The sequence below is a fragment of the Triticum urartu genome, chromosome 3, assembly GCF_003073215.2.
Source record: "Triticum urartu cultivar G1812 chromosome 3, Tu2.1, whole genome shotgun sequence".
Classification (NCBI taxonomy): domain Eukaryota; kingdom Viridiplantae; phylum Streptophyta; class Magnoliopsida; order Poales; family Poaceae; genus Triticum; species Triticum urartu.
Window position 1 is genome coordinate 623,412,501 of NC_053024.1, and position 17,184 is coordinate 623,429,684.

Consider the following 17,184-nt stretch of genomic DNA (forward strand, 5'->3'; position numbering starts at 1 on the left):
GAGGCCGCTGAGCAGGAGCGGATCTTCTTTGACGTCACCTCCGATGACGACTCCGATTGAGCGCCGCAGCTGGTCAGCTACTGCACGAGCTCCAACGAGCTCCATTTTGTCTAGTGCGAGGGTAGCGTAGCTCCGGTGAGCTTTTATGTAAATATATCTATATTGTGTACGAACAATTTGCCCCTATATAAAGAATGATCTATGCTCCGGCGAGCTTTTGTGTTAAATTTCTCTATGCTCTGGCGAGCTTTTATGTAAATTTCTCAAAGTTTACGGTTTTGGATACAGATTCTGATATGTCGCGGTGATTTTGAGCCTGTACAGACCCCACCGCGCGAGCTGTAAACTGCGTTTACAGTTTGGCAGAATAGGGGGGCCGCTAGAGATGGTCTAAACTCCGCCCCGAACTGCAGTACCGATTACTTCCCCACACCCGAGCATTCAAGCTTCGATCGAAACCACCTTTATCTACGACGCCGCTATCACGTCGTCGTCGCGGCCCGTCTCAAGACTCGCTCTAGGCGAGACCTCTCCGGGGATACCGCGGCGTCCCGTCTCTCCCTCGGGGCTTCACTTGAAAATCGAAATAGACCGACGCGAATTTGATTTCGAGCCAACTAAGAAATACTATAGCAAAATCAGAAGTAGAAGCATGTAAAGAGAGATGTTTTGTGGAGCACAACTGATGAATTAAGGTGAAATTTGCGCCAACAAGTCTTTGAAGAATTTCACTATAGACCACATACGAAATAAAATGAGTGAATTTATACTTAAAATGCATCTATATACTACATCTGTATGTAGTCTATAGTGGAATCTCTATAAAAACTTACATTTAGGAACGGAGGTAGTACAGCTTAATCATCATCATGCATCGTGACATCTAGCCAGAAAGGTCCATGCACTAATTAACGACGTACTGCAGCCCGTGGCTTGTGGTGAGGAGCTGTGTTTTCGTGCGAGGACAGTGCCAAAAGGACTCTCTGTCCAAAACAAGTCATTTTAGACCCCGAAAGATCGATGGTGCCAAGAGAGTCGGCTGACTTTTCAATGTTCAGCTGTCCCGTCTCGGCCATAGTCTGCACTCGAGTATGCACCGGACAGTAAACCTTCTGGCGGTGTGCGCTGAGCGGCCGTCGGTATATACGTATGTAAACGTTTTGCCGCAGATACGCCTTTTGACGGCTCGGAATGGAGAGGCACGCGCCAGCGCACAAGGCCAAACCGCGAAACCGAAAAAATGGGATGGTCCATCCAGACAAACACGGCGCCGATGATGTGGGCAAAACAAAGCCCTCTCTTTGTCAGGGACGGCGACCATAAATGAAGGCATGAATGAGACGAGACACGTCGCCATCTTGAAATTTGAATGGGACGCATGCATGCATGCATGATGCGTCCTGAAGACCTGCAAGGCAGCGCTTGCATCTAATCTACTACTCCTCTCCCACCGGAGCGATGTCGAAGCGTGAAGGAAGATCATGGCGTCAAGGGACGAAGGGCGGGAGGCAGCGCCAGGGTGGGTGAGCTATCCATTTCACTTCACGTGCTCTCGCCTGAGCCAGGTCAGTCTGCCGGGGCCTGCACATACGTTTTGCCATGCACGGTTTTGCGGCGAGACTTGGCAGCGGCCAGCGGGCTAGGCTACGCTCTCGCCCTGACCGGTCCGGTTGCATCATGACCAATGCATCGCTGCTCCGACGTAACGTAGGCCACGTAGAGTACCTAGTGGCCCGCACGCCAAGCGATCCATCTTTTCACTCACGAATGGAGCCATCAGGTACAGTACAGGCCACACGTACTACGTGAGAGAACCAAAGTTGAAACAGTTGAGTTGCCCCCGCGGCGGCGCAGGAGGCAACGGGACAACGACGCAAGGGTACGAACGAGCTCACAAAAAAGGGCATGAAAGAGCAAGGCAGCCGGGGTCAAGCTTCTCCCATCTCTACGTACGACTGGCTACGAGGAGGGCCGGAAAACACTCGCCGGAAGGACGCGACCCTTTGCATGCTCCCGTGCTGAAAACCCCGGCCAGGTCGGGCTTCCATTTGCGAGGCGCGGTGGCCTTCCAGCTTTCGATGGCCGCGTATGTACCCGGGTTGTCATGTCCGGGTGTCCTGTCGCCGTTGCGTGCACAAGTGTCGCGACGCCAATAGGCACGGGTTTTTCTAGTGCCACGCTTCTAGTATTTCATTTTGTCAGAAAGCTGAACTTGTTTTACTCTTCTAGAAAAATACCAGTACAAACATAGGCACACTTGTCATTATGAAAACACATGTACACCTTACCTTTGTTGGCATCTCTGAGAGATTGCGCCGATAAATTTTGAGATTGATGTTTGTAACCATGTATTTGTAGACAAGTTTCACATGAAATCATGCCAGAAACTGCATTTATGATTTTTTTAATAAAAACATGAATGACCCATGCCTCACAAAACCTTGCAGGGCTCCACTTTCTCGTGGCGGACACCTATCTTCACGATTAGTCATGCCTATGTAATTCACCTATGCAAATCGTTTGTATGATGGTTACAGCTTTGAGTAATATATTAAGGTGGGAGAACCCCCCTCTCCCCTTGGGTGATTCATGAAAAAAACATGCAGGGGTAAAATGATAGTTAGATGGTTAAGTGAGTCCATAGATGTTTGGGAGAACAATGAACCAGGTTAGTAGTTTAGCAGGAAAAAATGTATGTGTGTCTTCCGAATTTTGGCGGGGAGTCATCGGCATCTCCACATGGCTGTAGTGTAAGGAGATTGAAATGTTTCTGTAAGGAAAGAGGTTTGCGTGATAAAAGGTTAAAACCCTGCAAAAACGGTAATGTAGTTCTATGGTGGCTTAGTGTTGGTCCAAGATCCCCGCTTTGAAAGAAACAAGTCACGATATTGTTTAAAAATATGACGGGACGTTTTTTCTATTTGAAACTGAGCTAATATTTTCAAGGAAAGTGATTTTCTCGATGATTTTCATGGCAAACCATACAAGTCCTTACAAACAATGAAAATCGAACTAATGATGTGCTAGTGTTTTTCCATTTGAAATGGAAATGTGTATGTGTTCCAGTATTTTGTTTTAGGTGAAAAATACAGTGAAGCTCGAAAATTCTAATAGTGACCCGCTAGTGTTAGCGATTTGAAAAGAAATGAGCTAATTAGTGTTGAGTGTAGCTCTCTTAATATATAGATGGATGGGGTTTGTGATCTCCTTGCATGATTTTACGTATGTTAGCCACATGCATCATGCAAAATGATAATTTTACACTTACAATAGTGCACTACAAGAGAGACCTTGCGCCGAGTACTGCAAATACTCGACCAAGGCTGAAAAGAAATCGGCAAAATCTTCTCAAGTACTCCCTCTATAGTGATCTAAACGGTCTTATATTTCTTTACAGAGGTAGTGCTACACTCGGCAAAACCGTACTCAACATACACCCTTTCGGTAAAGCGAGCTGGTACCCGCTCCCATATATTCTGAAAGTTTGCATTTGTTGCATACGATATATGAAAACCAACAAAAAAATACTGTATATTAATTCTCCAAAGTCTTGACATAACCACGTAGGTAGGTGTATGCCAGTATGTGTAGGCCCTCTCCCCTCCCAGAGCTCATTTAAAACCAAACTACCACGGACGGCAGTCGGATATAATGGGTGCACCGGTTTTGAAAACACCATACGCACCAAAACCTTCCTTCATCCTCGCCAGTCGTCACTTGTCCTCCTCCGGGTCAGCTCCACTCCTGAGAGGCACAACAATGGTCATCGGGAAGCTGGGCCTGAGCTCCCTCTTCCACACGAAGCCCAAGGAGGAGGCCTCGCCGTCACCTCCTCGAGGCGACCCGGCCGCGGCGCCGGCGTGGGCGTGGCCGTCCTGCAAGCACCCAATAACGCGGTCCTTCCACGACGCGCCGCCACCGCCCGGCGCGAGAACGCTCGCCTCCATCTTCCTCGACTCCGCCGAGAGCTCCTTCACCAACTCCTCCGCGCGGCGCGACTGCTCCGACAGCCCCTCCACGGCGTCCGAGGCGTCGGCGGAGGGCGGGGGCGACGCCGTCACGGCCGCCGAGGACGCCGCCGTCGTGGGGCCGCTCCGCCCCTCCGACCGGCTCCTGTTCGACCCGGGGGCGTCGGGGGCCACCAGCTCCATACTGGAGGAGAAGGTGCCGGCGGAGGCGTTCGTGGGCGGCCTGGCCGTGGCGTTCGAGTCGGCGGACCCATACGGGGACTTCCGGGCGTCGATGCAGGAGATGGTGGCCGCGCACGGGGCCGGCGGCTGGGGCTGTGGCTGGGGCTGGCTGGAGGAGATGCTGGGCTGGTACCTGCGCGCCAACGGCAAGGACACGCACGGCGCCATCGTGGCCGCCTTCGTCGACGTCGTCGTCTCCGTCGCCGACCCCGGCCGCGGCTCCTCCTGCTCGTCCCGGAGCTCCTCCTGCGCGTCCGTCGACGGGGATCAGTAAACTAACCTTACTTACTTCCGTGGCATGGTTAATGTGGTGAGGGTGTGATAGATGAGTGAGTAGATCACGTACGTCGGTACGTGCCGAACACTTGTTTGTACGAGCTCGATGGAGAACGTGCACGAGCATGAAAGTTAATTAATTTTAACTACTAGCTTCTTCGTGGTAGCTGAAATCTCGTGCCAACATGTGATGGGTCGATGTTTGCATTGCACGTATGGCAATGGGTTCACGACGTCGTCGTTCGAGATCGAGAGTACAGTAAAAGATCTTGTAGTTGTGCAAGTGAAGGACCACCTGAGTGTACTGCTCGCTAGGAGTTAACCTGCAGTGATTACGATGGAGCTAGTATTGCTACCGTACCGCACGATGGCAGTTGGGGAGTACTGTACCAAATTTGTGCGCTAGCGTATACGCCGAGTTTGTGATGTCAAAACTCAAACGCCCAACGCGGGAATGAGAACAGAATGTTTCAAGAGAAAATAAGAAATAAGAAACATAACAAAGCAGCACGTTGCAAAAAATAAAATAAATCAGCACAGTTATGGACAGAAACACAACCATCGGCGATAATGATACAATGTACTACTGTATATCTGAACACATTTCCAATTCTCAGACGCACGAAGAAACAGTCAATTTCCCAAGACGCGCCGCATCAAGGAGGCCATGACACACCCGACAAGGGTGTGGCAAAACCGGGCCAGAGACGAAGAGACACGACTGGTCGCACAGGCACCGGCGGAAGCTCGGTAGAGGGTTGACAGGTATGGGTGCATGATGGGCAGGGTTAGGGGTGGGATTATGGGATGTCCTGACCGATGGAAGGTGGATGAAGAAGGCGGTTCGGGTAGAACAAGGCGACGAGGCCACACATAGTGGCGCCATCAATCTCGCTAGTGTCTTCTAATTTTCTACACAAAAAACAACAAATCTAAGTGAGTAATAAAAAAGGTTGTCGGGTTAGCTGACCCCACCGCTTACACATAGAATCACCATTGCTAGCTAGGACGTCAATTAGGCATGCGTTGGAGGGCAAGCTGATGTGGGTGGGGGGAGAAAGATGAAGGGGAGGAAGCAGAAGACGATGAGCACGCAAAACCGGCTGATAAAAAAAATCAGGTGACTGATATACAGTTGCTTCCATATATGATACTTCCTCCGTCCGGAAATATTTGTCATCAAAATGGATAAAAGGGGATGTATCTAGACGTATTTTAATTCTAGATACATTTATTTTTATCCATTTTAGTGACAAGTATTTTTGGACGGTGAGAGTACAAATACCATTACAAACTAATCGTATTTTATTCGGAGGTGGAACAGAAGTTCCATGCTCTACAGCATATACTTGGATTAGGTAGAACAAAAAGTTCATGCTCAAGACATAAATGTTGGTTGTTACAAAACCACACCAAAATAGAAATATAAAATTCGTCACTACAATTGAGACCAAACGTTAGATAAAAAAGTGAAAGTGAACATGGTACAGGAAAAATGAAAGATAATGTTCACTATTTGGGACAAAGTAAACTAGAGAAAAAGAGAAAGTTTGTCCTGAGAAGTTTATGCATATTTAAAATATAGAAAACGAAAACGAAATGGCATGGAAAATTGGATACAAAATCAATAGGTTAATTCTTCATGTAACAATACTGGAAAAAAAAGGAGGAACATGCTAACATATCAATGAAAGAACAGAGGAAAAAACATAGATGGATGAATAAAAAGAAAGAGGGAAATAAAAAATCATATATTATTTTTCTTTTGAAAAAAATCAAGAATTTTTGTAGTAGATAAAAACAAGATGACCAATGTGATTCTTTTGGCAACTAATATGAAATACAACCGTTGGCTCTTAAATGTCCATGGGAGGTATGTCTCACTTTTTTTAGACAAGCTATATCCCGCTTACAGTGAAACGTAGCTCCGGCACGCCCCTACGTTGAAGCTACTGGGCCAGCCTAGTACTGTAGCTGCAGCCTGAGTTTTTTCTCTGTGCTTTCATTATTGGTTTTTTCACTGTTTGAAGCTCTTTCCTTCTGTTATCTCTATTTTATGTTTTTATTTTTTCGTCAGTTTTCACCGGTTACCTTTGGGTTTCTTTCAACACATATCTATAAATTTTCTACACCAGGATCATCTTTTTACATGTTTAGCATTTTTCAAATACATGATTAATATTTTTTCAAATTTATGATTTGATTTTTAATTTCTTCATAGACATGATTCATTTTGTATGCATATAAATCATATTTTATACACGTTAAACATTTTTATCAAATCAACTTTTTGATAGTTTTCAGGAATACTTGTTAAGAATATTTAAATACTCATTTCAACAATTATTTCCATGATACCGACAATCTTGTAAACTATGCGAACGTTTCTTTTACATTGTATGAACATGTTATGATTTTTACCAACATTTGTTCGATGCGGCTAACATTTTTTTTAATTACACTAGGCAACATTTTACAATGCGGTAATTGTTTTCTAATTCACGGGGAATATTTTCTAAAAACTCAAGTTCATGAATCTTTGAGGAATATATGTATTTATAATTCCAAAATATACATAAAATGAATAAAAAGAACAAAAACGGATGTCCTTGGTCCTGCTTGTTTATGGGCCGGCCCATTTACAGCTTCCTTGAGGTTAGATGTTCTTGTGGCTCGTTTCGGGCTTGCCAAACTAGCCCTATAAGCCCCTAAATACATTCCTGCCGGGGCCGTGATTATTCGATGATCCAACTTTAGAGCTTGCTTGCGGCATTTCCTAAACGGCGCCTTAAGCGCCCGGCTCTTTGAACCCCGCAAACGGGGCGCACACCCTCCCATCCACGCCGTGCCGGACCATCTTATTCTTTTTTTTATTTTTCTATAAGACCTTTCAAAAATTGAGCACCATGAAGATTCGAACACCGCACCCCACAGGCTATGTACAACCATGGTAACCACCCGGGAAAACTTTCCCTCTGTGCTTGTTTTCTTGTTTAAAAGAATAGAAAATTTTCAATATCGATGAATGTTTTTCAATTTGTGAACTTTTTTTTAAGTCAATGATTTGGTTAAAGCAATTTCAAACAGACAGATTTTTAATACTACTAGAAAAACCGTTCTTGCTTTTCTCTCTGGACCAATAGATTTCTACATAACGAGCGAAAAAAGGGTGAGCTGTGCCGCTGTGCGAACGAACAAACGACAAGTGTCAGTCGTGCGAGGGAAGTCCTACGAGGGAGGTACGAACTTGGCGATTCATAGGGGATCCGGCTTGACTGCTCCTTCCTCATGCTCCCATCCGTGCTCCCACTTCATCCTACAGTTGTATTTTTTTCTTTTTTTTATTTCTAATCTAATCATCTCTCCCTTGATTTGAAGGGAATGAGGCTGGACCTTATTTTGTTTCAATCAAATCAAGCCACGTACGCAGGAGCACAGATGAGCACACGCGTAGGGAGTAGGCAAGTCTCGTCCATTCATAGGCCATCCCATGCCTGCACGCCCCGGTGCGTTGTACTCCCTCTATTCAGAAATACTTATCATTAAAATGAGTAAAAGAGGATGTATTTAGACGTATTTTAGATCTAAATATATCTTTTTTTATTCATTTTGATGACAATTATTTTTAGACGAAGGGACCGGTTAGGAGCTCCCATTGCTCGCGCTGGCAAACCGTGGGCCTGAGCATGCAGCGCGCAGACCATCAACGGCAAGCCTTTTCAATTCAGTATGTACGAGTTCGAAAAAGAATCACTACACATTAAAAAAAAGAATCAGTACTTATGCATGTCGTCCCAAAACTATTGAAAAATGGGGAAGAAAGGAGAACGAACGTAGCATCGTTAGATTTTATTAAAAATTGCGGGGTGTTTCATCTTGAGATTTACAACAGCGAGGAGTTGCTTACAGTTTGCCTCCGTTTAAACCAGAAACACTGAAACAGTGAGTAAGGAAAATGTTTCTAAGTAACATACGGGCAGTACATGGAAATCACTAATCAGTAAGTATATATTCATAACGCATAAGAGGAAAACGGGTCAACCTGACAGCAATCAGCAAAATTTCCCTAGTTGCAAACGGACGAAAGTCTCTACATCAGCACTTGCAAACAGTACATGTTGATGCTCATGCATGACTCTGTCAGGCCAATTAAATCACAGAACAACTCCACCCCGTGAACGAGACCATACCATTAGTGCACCCTGCTGCGTTCTTCAGTAAGGACAAGAAGAAACCCACAGCCACAGGAAAAACAAAACTGGACGGCGACGAGCCGCGGCCCATTAGGTCATTAAGATGCTCTCGGCGCGTGCCCTAGCCGTCACAGGATATGCCCGATCGGGATCAGCGCAGCGGGAAGTCTCCTCAACGGCACGGGTTACTCACTCGCCCCACAGTCACCCGGCGTGGTGGGCGGCGGCGGCCGGCGTACGCGCGCGTGTTGCCTGCCGCCCGCTCCGGCGTCTCGTGGTCACGCGATTCGTAGCGTACGGCCGGGCCTCTCCCCGTGACCCCCCCGGCGTTAAGACCTTGTCAGCATTGATGGACGTGTTGCCTCCCCGCGCCGCTGCCCTGCCCCGTCGCGGCTGGACCGGACAAGGACGCCGCAGCGGGGAAAGAAAACCTTCCGGCTACGGCGGGATCCGGTGGGGCGCGCTCGCTCGGCGGCTTGCGCCGCCCACACTGACCGCTGTCAGGGTCCCGGACGACCGCCTGAGAGGAGCCGCCAGCCGGCCCGCCGGCCGGCCGACCGACCGGGCTGGCTCGCTTGCTGGCGGATGCGGACGAGGCGGCCTAGCAAGTTGCCATTCATTCATTCGCGGCCCAGCCTTGTCCCGTGATGGGGCGTACGCGTGCATGCATGCATGCATGGGCTCCACCGCCCGCTTGCGTGCTTCTTAACTTGGCCGCTGGTAAATCGTCGCCTGAGCTACGGCCCTACGTGTACGTGCACTTACTGGTAGTACATGTTACAAAGTGTACGCACGTTCGGTTCTGTACTGCACGTACGCGGACTTTTATACCTGGCGTACTGATATAGTACGGGGAAGATATTTGTATTGTACGCGCGCACATGTCGTGTCACGTCATGTCGTTCGCACGCACAAAGTTCAAGGCGGGCTGTTATACGACTACTATCACAAGGTTATGAACTTGACAGCGTAAATTTTCTGAAACATGGCAGGACGACAATGTTTCGTGTGGCGTAATGAACAATCTAATTTCCTCCGTGTCGCCTTGTCCTTGCTAAGAAAGAAAGCCCTCTGTTTTGAGTATACCTCAAGCATGCAAGAGTGGAAATAGTAGTATTTCGGCGGGTTCGTTTCATTTGTACTAAATAATAATAAAGCACGGATTGACTCCGTGGGTTCACCGTCACAATACGCTTCTTCCCGTAAATTTACGTTTTCAGTTTTTTTCACCTATATTATTTTGTACATCCAAGGTGTTATTATTGTTTCTTACCATTGAAAACTTAGTGCGGTACTGTCCAAACGAAACCTGATACGCCACAACCAGCTACCGTGGGCTCAGCCCATCAAACAAACCAACCAAACGCAATGGTCTTGGTGGGGATCGAACCCAGGACGTTTATTTCCATCTCTTGGCCTACAACCAATCACGCCATGTATTGCCTGTGCTAGGCCGTCCAGTTGTACGAGAATCAAGCAGCCAGTGGAAAAAAGGGACGGCCAATAAAAGAAGGACTCGGGGGACATGCATGGCTCTCCCTGCGAGAAGAGCAACTTAATTATAGAGCCAAGAGCCATGCATGCCCACAATCACGTCCCAGCCACCTTGGAGTTTGACCAGGGAGTCACGATGTCCATGTCCGCCGTATAGAAGAGCTACGCAGCTGTAGTTAAACAGGATCAGCCACGAGATTTACCTATAAAAGAGCAGCTGAAACGACGCATCAATTCATCAGGACGACTAAACGAAGAAAGTCACTCACCTATAAAAGAGCAGCCGCATCAACAAACAAGCAAAGAGAGCCATATTATAAGAAAAAATCCGCTGCACAACACCGGCCGCTTGTAGGAGATACGGGACTCCTTAAAAGAGCAAAAGGCGCAGCCCAGTCCCCGTGTGGGGGCGGGCACACGACGAGAAGACCTCATGCGGGCCGCTTGCTCAACATTTTTCTTGGTCACTGTCTACCTCCAATCAGCAAGCAGTACGTGTCTTAAGGAGTGCGGCGTTTCGGTGACCAGACTCATCTGCAACCGCCCAGAAAAAAAATCAAAAAATTCAAAAAAAAAATCAAAAAATTCCAATCTGCATTTGCGTGGTAGACAATTTATCACATGAGGTCCGCTTCAAATTTTAGATCATTTGGACTTCTGAGAAGCTCTCAGCAAAAAAGAAAAATCGGATCAGAACTCAGAACAGTGCATGAACAGTAAACACTTTTACAAACCCCGAATTTGTCTTTTTTTGCCGAGAGCTGCTCAGATGTCCAAATGATTTGAAAATTGGAGCGGACCTCACGCATCAAATTGTCTACCACACACAAAAAAATTGGAAGCTTTTGAATTTTTTTAGTATTTGTTTTGATTTTTTCGTAAGGGCGGGTGCAACTGAGTCTAGGCTCAGAAGTGGATTACCGTGTCTTAAGTTACTTTTTTCTGCAGGAAACGTGTCTTAAGTTACTATTTTTATTTGCCCCAATGACAGTGCCCTTAATAAGCTACGTATATTGCCTCAGTGTCATGGAATTTCCTATTACGTGTGTGTATGCAGCGTGCTCCCATTAATTTGATCCATTATGCAATTTTTTCATGATTGATTCCGTAATGTACCTCTCCATACACAACAACCGGGCCGGGCCCTGGTGTATGGCCGAAGGGGCGACCGCCCAGGGCCCCGGCCGGAGGAGGGGACCATGATCTGGTATGCTTGTATAAATAGAAAAGAAAAAGTGGAGGAATCGAGATGGGCTAGGCCCAAAGAGTTGATTGCTAGGATAGGAAAACATGATTAGGTTTGGCTCAGAAAAAGAAAGAAAAGGAAAATGTGATTTGTTGGGAATAATTTAGGGTCTGTGGTCTACCCACTATTCCTCTGCGCTTATTCGCGGTGCCGCTCACACTTCGCATGTTTGCGGCTAGGGCCTCAAAAATCTTAGGACCGGCCCTGCACAACAAATAATAGCTTGTGAAAGTTCAAATTAAGTCCAAAAGTATTGAATTTTTTTATACTCGTCTTGCATAAGGAGAGTAGGTCGCCGAGTACGCAATATCAAATGGAAGGTATAAAGGAACAAATTAATTTGGTTGAGTTACGAGCTTGATCATGTGAATTTAAACAAGCGATGCGGATGTAGATTAAGTTTGAACTATATGACGTAAGGGTGAGAGCAGACTAAGTCTAACCTATATCTAGACTATATAAATGCATCAACCTCTTATTCATGAATCTCATGGTGTGTAGTTGGTAATAACGTTATTCCTCTCTTAAGTAAATGGTGTAGGTCTTGCCGTTTTAAAATGGAATTTTACTCCGCTTAACTACATCTTTTCCATTTACATCATGATTCCAACCATTTCGAAATGGCGCATCAACAATATAAACTCAAATTTCTTTGCCGATAAGTTACTTTGTGGCACAAACCAAATAAACTATAATTATCGAATACGCAACATTTTTCTTGGCAAAATTGAGTTGGACCGATGAGTACTTAATTTAACAAAAAAAAAGACAAGTTAGCCATGAAGATTGAATGTTCACGTCCATCGTCAATATCGTGGAGGTTGTGTCTACACCGGCGGCGACCATAGGTGATTAGGACTTCGACGGCTACGAGATCGGTCACTTGGATGATGGAAAACACTATGATGGATCAGAGCATATGCCATGAAGCACAAGAACAGGAAGTTCGTTCACAACACTGACCCACGCATCCATCAATGATAAGGCCCTCAAGCCGACCTCGCCCATGCCACCATGTGTCGCATGCTATTCTTCGTGTCGCCAATGGGTCCATATGATTCATCATCAACGGCTACCTTTTCTTTGACCACACCTCCATCCACATCTCCATTGATTCACTTCGACCTTATTTGCACTTCTGTTGGCTCGTCGTTAACGATATCTATTCAGGTAAAGTTTGCTTTCTAGGCTGAGTTCCATAAGATCTCCACGGTTTGGATCGTTAGTGGTGTGTACAGATTTATTTCTTCCTTTGCAACACATAGTTTCTTTTACTATACCTACTAATATAGGGAGAAGTACTTTTGCCCATCCGTCGTAATTTTGCGGAAAACCCCCTGCCATTCTTTGAAATTAACCCGCGGTCCTATTTTAATCTATATCTACTCATAAAGGGAGAAGTGCATCTGCCCGCCAACGATTTGCTCTTCTTTTTAGAAAACCCTATAATCTTTTGGTTAATCAACCCACGGCCAATCCACTATTTTTGGGTAGATTCAAATGATTTTTAAAAATATCCATATATCTTTTAAACCTAACTCTAATTTTGCATGTTATATATAAAAATTGACTAGAAAAATATGTAGAATCTGAATATGATGTCATTTTACCTGTTAAATATTTATTTAATGATATTTAGGATGCAATTTTAATCAACAGTGCACGATCCAGCTTTCCTTCATACCGGCATATATCCGGATTGGAAATCAAAACCTCGGCAAAAAAAGTTTGGAGGCGAAAGAAATCATCTATTACCATGCATGCACGCCTTGGCAAACCTTCCAGGAAAAAAAATAGATTCCTCATCTTATGCGGAGAGACAGACATCTTAGAATTGACCACATTCAAATGTGTTATGATTGTGTGAGCACAGCGGTCACCGTTGACAAAGGAAGAAAGAAGGATAAGTGGCAACACAGATGGGATGCACCGTGGATCTATTGGAGTCTTCAGTCATGGTTATTGTGTTAGGGACGTGTAGTTTTTTCTTCCGTTGCAACGCACGGGCTTTTTTGCTAGTTTGTACTAAACGACAGCCTGACCAATGAATACGGTCATGCAGTCTGACATGTGTATGCATGCCAGTATGTATAACTTTGCTCCTGTGGCGGTCATAAACCAGAGACCGTCCATCGGTCGATCCACGCGTGCATGTGCAGCCAGCGCTATCCTACCAAGGACCCCAGCGGAACACAGCGTCCAACTGTACGCACTTCACTATACGTATTCGTACGTACCTTCGGTTTTGTACGGCCTCATGTGGACTTTGATACCTGGAGAGCTACAGTACGCGGGTTCAAACGTATTCTCCGTACGCATGCACCACATGCGATGCACTTGTGCGTGTCCGTTTATCAGTCGGTCAAATCCCACAGCTCGCAGCTCCTTTTGAGCGGACACGGGCGAGGCGGGATGGGGATTCAGTTGCGCCGCGTCCTCTTAGGGCATGTACTATGGTTCTATCTTAAAGTGCCACGTAGGATAAATAATGAGTTGGAGGAAAGAGAAATCATAAGAGAAGGCTTGTCTTCTCTTATTTAAGAAAAGACAAAAGATGATCTCTTGGCACAATTTGTCTCACCATGTTTTTAGGAACAACTAATTATTGAAGATAAGACTAAGAGATGACTCATTGTAGACTTGTTTTTTTGTCATCTCTAATTTACATGCAAAACTTAAGATAAGACTATCTTATCAACTATTGTACATGCCTTTACTGCCTCGGTACGTACGAGTACGGCTACTTGGACCCTGAGTACCACGGTACTGCTGCTACTATAACTACTGTACCACGGGGTCAAAAGTTTTGCCTAGCGTAGTGAACAATCAAAATTCCTCTCTGCTCGCTTGAATCCGAAGCATCAAAAAAATTTGGCGTCCGGCTTTGGTTTGTAAATTGAATGATGGCCAATGAATACGATCATGCAATTTGACACGCATACGTATCGGAGTACTTGATAGTAGCAAAGTGTTCCTGTGGCGCCATAAATCAGAACCTAATGGTTCGATCGTCGACCGACCGACCGATGCCAGGAGCGGTTGGCATGCACCAGCATGCAGGCACAGTATTATCCTACTACTACTACTACTACGTAGCAAGGACCGCGACAGAGCACGTACACGTAGACGCTTTATGACGGGGCCAATGAAAATTTACCCCCATGAATACGCTGAGACGAGCCGGCACTGTGGCTCCGTCGAGCTTTTGGGCAGCAGGCCTGCGGGCCGAGGCCCCGACGCAATGAAGCCCACACAGTGCGAGGGCACTGTGGCGAGATCCAGCCGTTGATTCGCACGCCTGCTATCCACTCCAACCTCATCCAGGCCCCAACAGCGGCGCAGCTGCTTGTCGTTGCACCCGTCAGCTCGCCCGCACAGTGAAACAACTGGGCGCTGGAGCCAACGGAGGAGCCGGGGACACAAATCGGCCTCGGGCGCAGCAGCTTTTGCGCCTGGTTCACGGCGCGCGCGGTCGCACCAACCCACGCACGTACGCACGCATGCACGAGAGCGGAAAGGGCTTGGGCGGACGTGACAAGTGCGGCACGTAGTGGCACGTATATTTCACGAGTTGACAGGACGGTGAGCAAACGAATCGCAACAAAAGCGGCGGTAAAAATGGCTAGCTAGCAGCCCAGTGGCACTGTCGGTAAAAACAGTGAAAGATGACCGACAAGAAAAATGGTTGAGCAGTGAACGATTACATAGCTAGTAGTAGCACACGTACTACTTGATGCACAAACAACATGAGGAGTAGTGGTAGTTATATCATTACAACGCCATGGCGCCACGCGCACGCATCATTGCATTACATGCATGAATAATAACGGTTACATTGGTTTGGATTACACCATCATGCTTACTAGCTTGAGATGAAGACTAGGCGCATCTCGCCGGCCGGGATCTCCATTAATAACCTCCCCCGGCCGGCCATGGAGTGATGGACATGGAGGAGTACTACGGGTGGCTAGCTAGTTAACAGACTGACGGTCGATCAGGTGCTACTACTAGGAATTACAACACTAATGGTTACAGTAAAGAATAAACAGGAGTGGTACTGGTGGTAAGAGTGTGACGAGGGTGGGTGCGTGCGTGCATGGCGCCGTGGCGGTGTAATGCTGACCGGCGGCGGCTAGCTTTGAGCTAGGAGCAGGAGGGTAGCTAGAACTGGCACGGCGAGGGAGGGGAGAAGAGGCCGTTGCGGGTCCAGAGGTCGGCGAAGGCGTGGAGGATGAGCGGGTGGTGGCGCGGCGAGTTGAGGGTGAGGAACTGGGTGAGCAGGTCGTTGAGGTCGTCCCACGCGTAGATCTCCTTCTCCACCACCATCTGCACCATCGACTCCCGGAAGTCCTCGTACGGCTCCGCCGACTCCACCGCCACCGGCACGCTCTCCCGCGCCACGCGCCCGTGAGCCTCCGCCTCCTGCTCCCCGTGCCCAGCGCCGTCCCACGCGGCGCGCCTGCGACGCCGCCGCTGCCTCCGACGGCGCCGCGTGTCCTGCTCCGGCTCCTGGCCGCGGCGGCGCGCGGCGGCTGCCGGGTCCTCGTACAGCGAGTTGTTGGTGAAGGACGCGGGGCCCCAGGAGGCGGAGTCGGCGGAGGTGGCCGTGGTGCCGCTGCGGCCGCCGAGGGTGGTGGCCGTGAACGCCGTGGTGGTGGACGTGGAGGAGGCGTTGGGCGACTTGGGCTTGCCGCCCCGGCCGCCGCGGAACGGCAGGGAGGACGAGAAGAGGCTGGAGAAGAGCTTCGGGCGGCGGCAGTTGCAGCCGACGTCCACCACCGGCGGCTGCCGCAGCGCGAAGCTGCCCCTCCTGGACGACGGCTTGCTCGACATGGCGTGCGTGGCAGCGCGCACCGCACCGCACGGCCCACCGGGCTAGCTCGCTTGGCTGGCGGCTGGCGGCTGGCTAGAGCGAGGAAGGTGCACCGTGCAGTGAGTGAGCTGGGAGTGCGGGTGGAGTTCTCGGAGCTTGGAGCGGGGGGCTGTGGCGCTATATATTAATGGGGCGCCATGTGAGGGCGTGAGCGAGGCCAGTAAACGGCGAGGGCGAGTAAAGAGAGGGTGACATGAACAGTGCGGCGAGCCCGGGGAGGAGGAGGACGAGCATGTGAAGAGGATAATTATACGTCGGCCTGCGTGAAAACGGGCCGAGACCGTGCAAGTGAAGGTGAAAATGCATGCCGCGAGAGCTGCCCAGGCGTGCACGTACTACGTGTGGAATGCGGCAGGCTACGCCATTGCTTTGCCATGCGCGTGAGCGTCGTCGCAAGATGGTATCCAGATTGGATCCTGGGAATGACTGGGAGGGACGAGCGCTGGCTGCATGCATGCATGCATGCATCAATGGCTCCCTGTGAGCGTGACTGGACGGTGGGTGGTTAATTTCTGCGCAGCGAGGTCAGAGCGGCAGGGGTACTACGTCGGACGGCATGGAGCGGTAAAAAATGAGAACTTGTCACGGCTTTGGTACTGTGACGAAAGTCTGCTGCCGAGTTGACCGACTGTACGCATGTGAAGACAAGCTGGCCATGCTGCTGGCGGGTGGCCCGGCGGAGCGCCAATCTTTCTCTGTCGAGTCTCTGCTCTAGAGATCTTTTCTTTTCCCAACCCGCCACAGTACCGATTCCTTGAGAAAGAAAAACTCGCAACAGTACTTGGCTGAACAATTGGCTCTTTTTTAAGATAATAAAATATGTCTGTCGCATCATTTCAGCGTTATTCTGCTATATATGTATTCTTCCCCTCCTCGGCTGCTTTAAAGAATTATTTACTTTCTGCCACTGGC

At 48.1% G+C, this 17,184-nt stretch overlaps 2 protein-coding genes across 2 annotated transcripts; one reads left to right on the forward strand and one right to left on the reverse strand.

The window, feature by feature from the left end:
- Window positions 1-3,666: 3,666 nt before the first annotated feature.
- LOC125548873 (transcription repressor OFP13-like) lies at window positions 3,667-4,639 on the forward strand. The gene has a single exon (XM_048712398.1). The coding sequence runs from the start codon at window positions 3,760-3,762 to the stop codon at window positions 4,462-4,464; it is 705 nt and encodes a 234-aa protein (XP_048568355.1). The 5' UTR covers window positions 3,667-3,759; the 3' UTR covers window positions 4,465-4,639.
- Window positions 4,640-15,146: 10,507 nt separating this feature from the next.
- On the reverse strand, window positions 15,147-16,376 carry LOC125548875 (transcription repressor OFP8-like). The gene has a single exon (XM_048712400.1). It carries the CDS (start codon window positions 16,230-16,232, stop codon window positions 15,561-15,563), a length of 672 nt encoding a protein of 223 aa, XP_048568357.1. The 5' UTR covers window positions 16,233-16,376; the 3' UTR covers window positions 15,147-15,560.
- Between the last annotated feature and the right edge of the window lie 808 nt (window positions 16,377-17,184).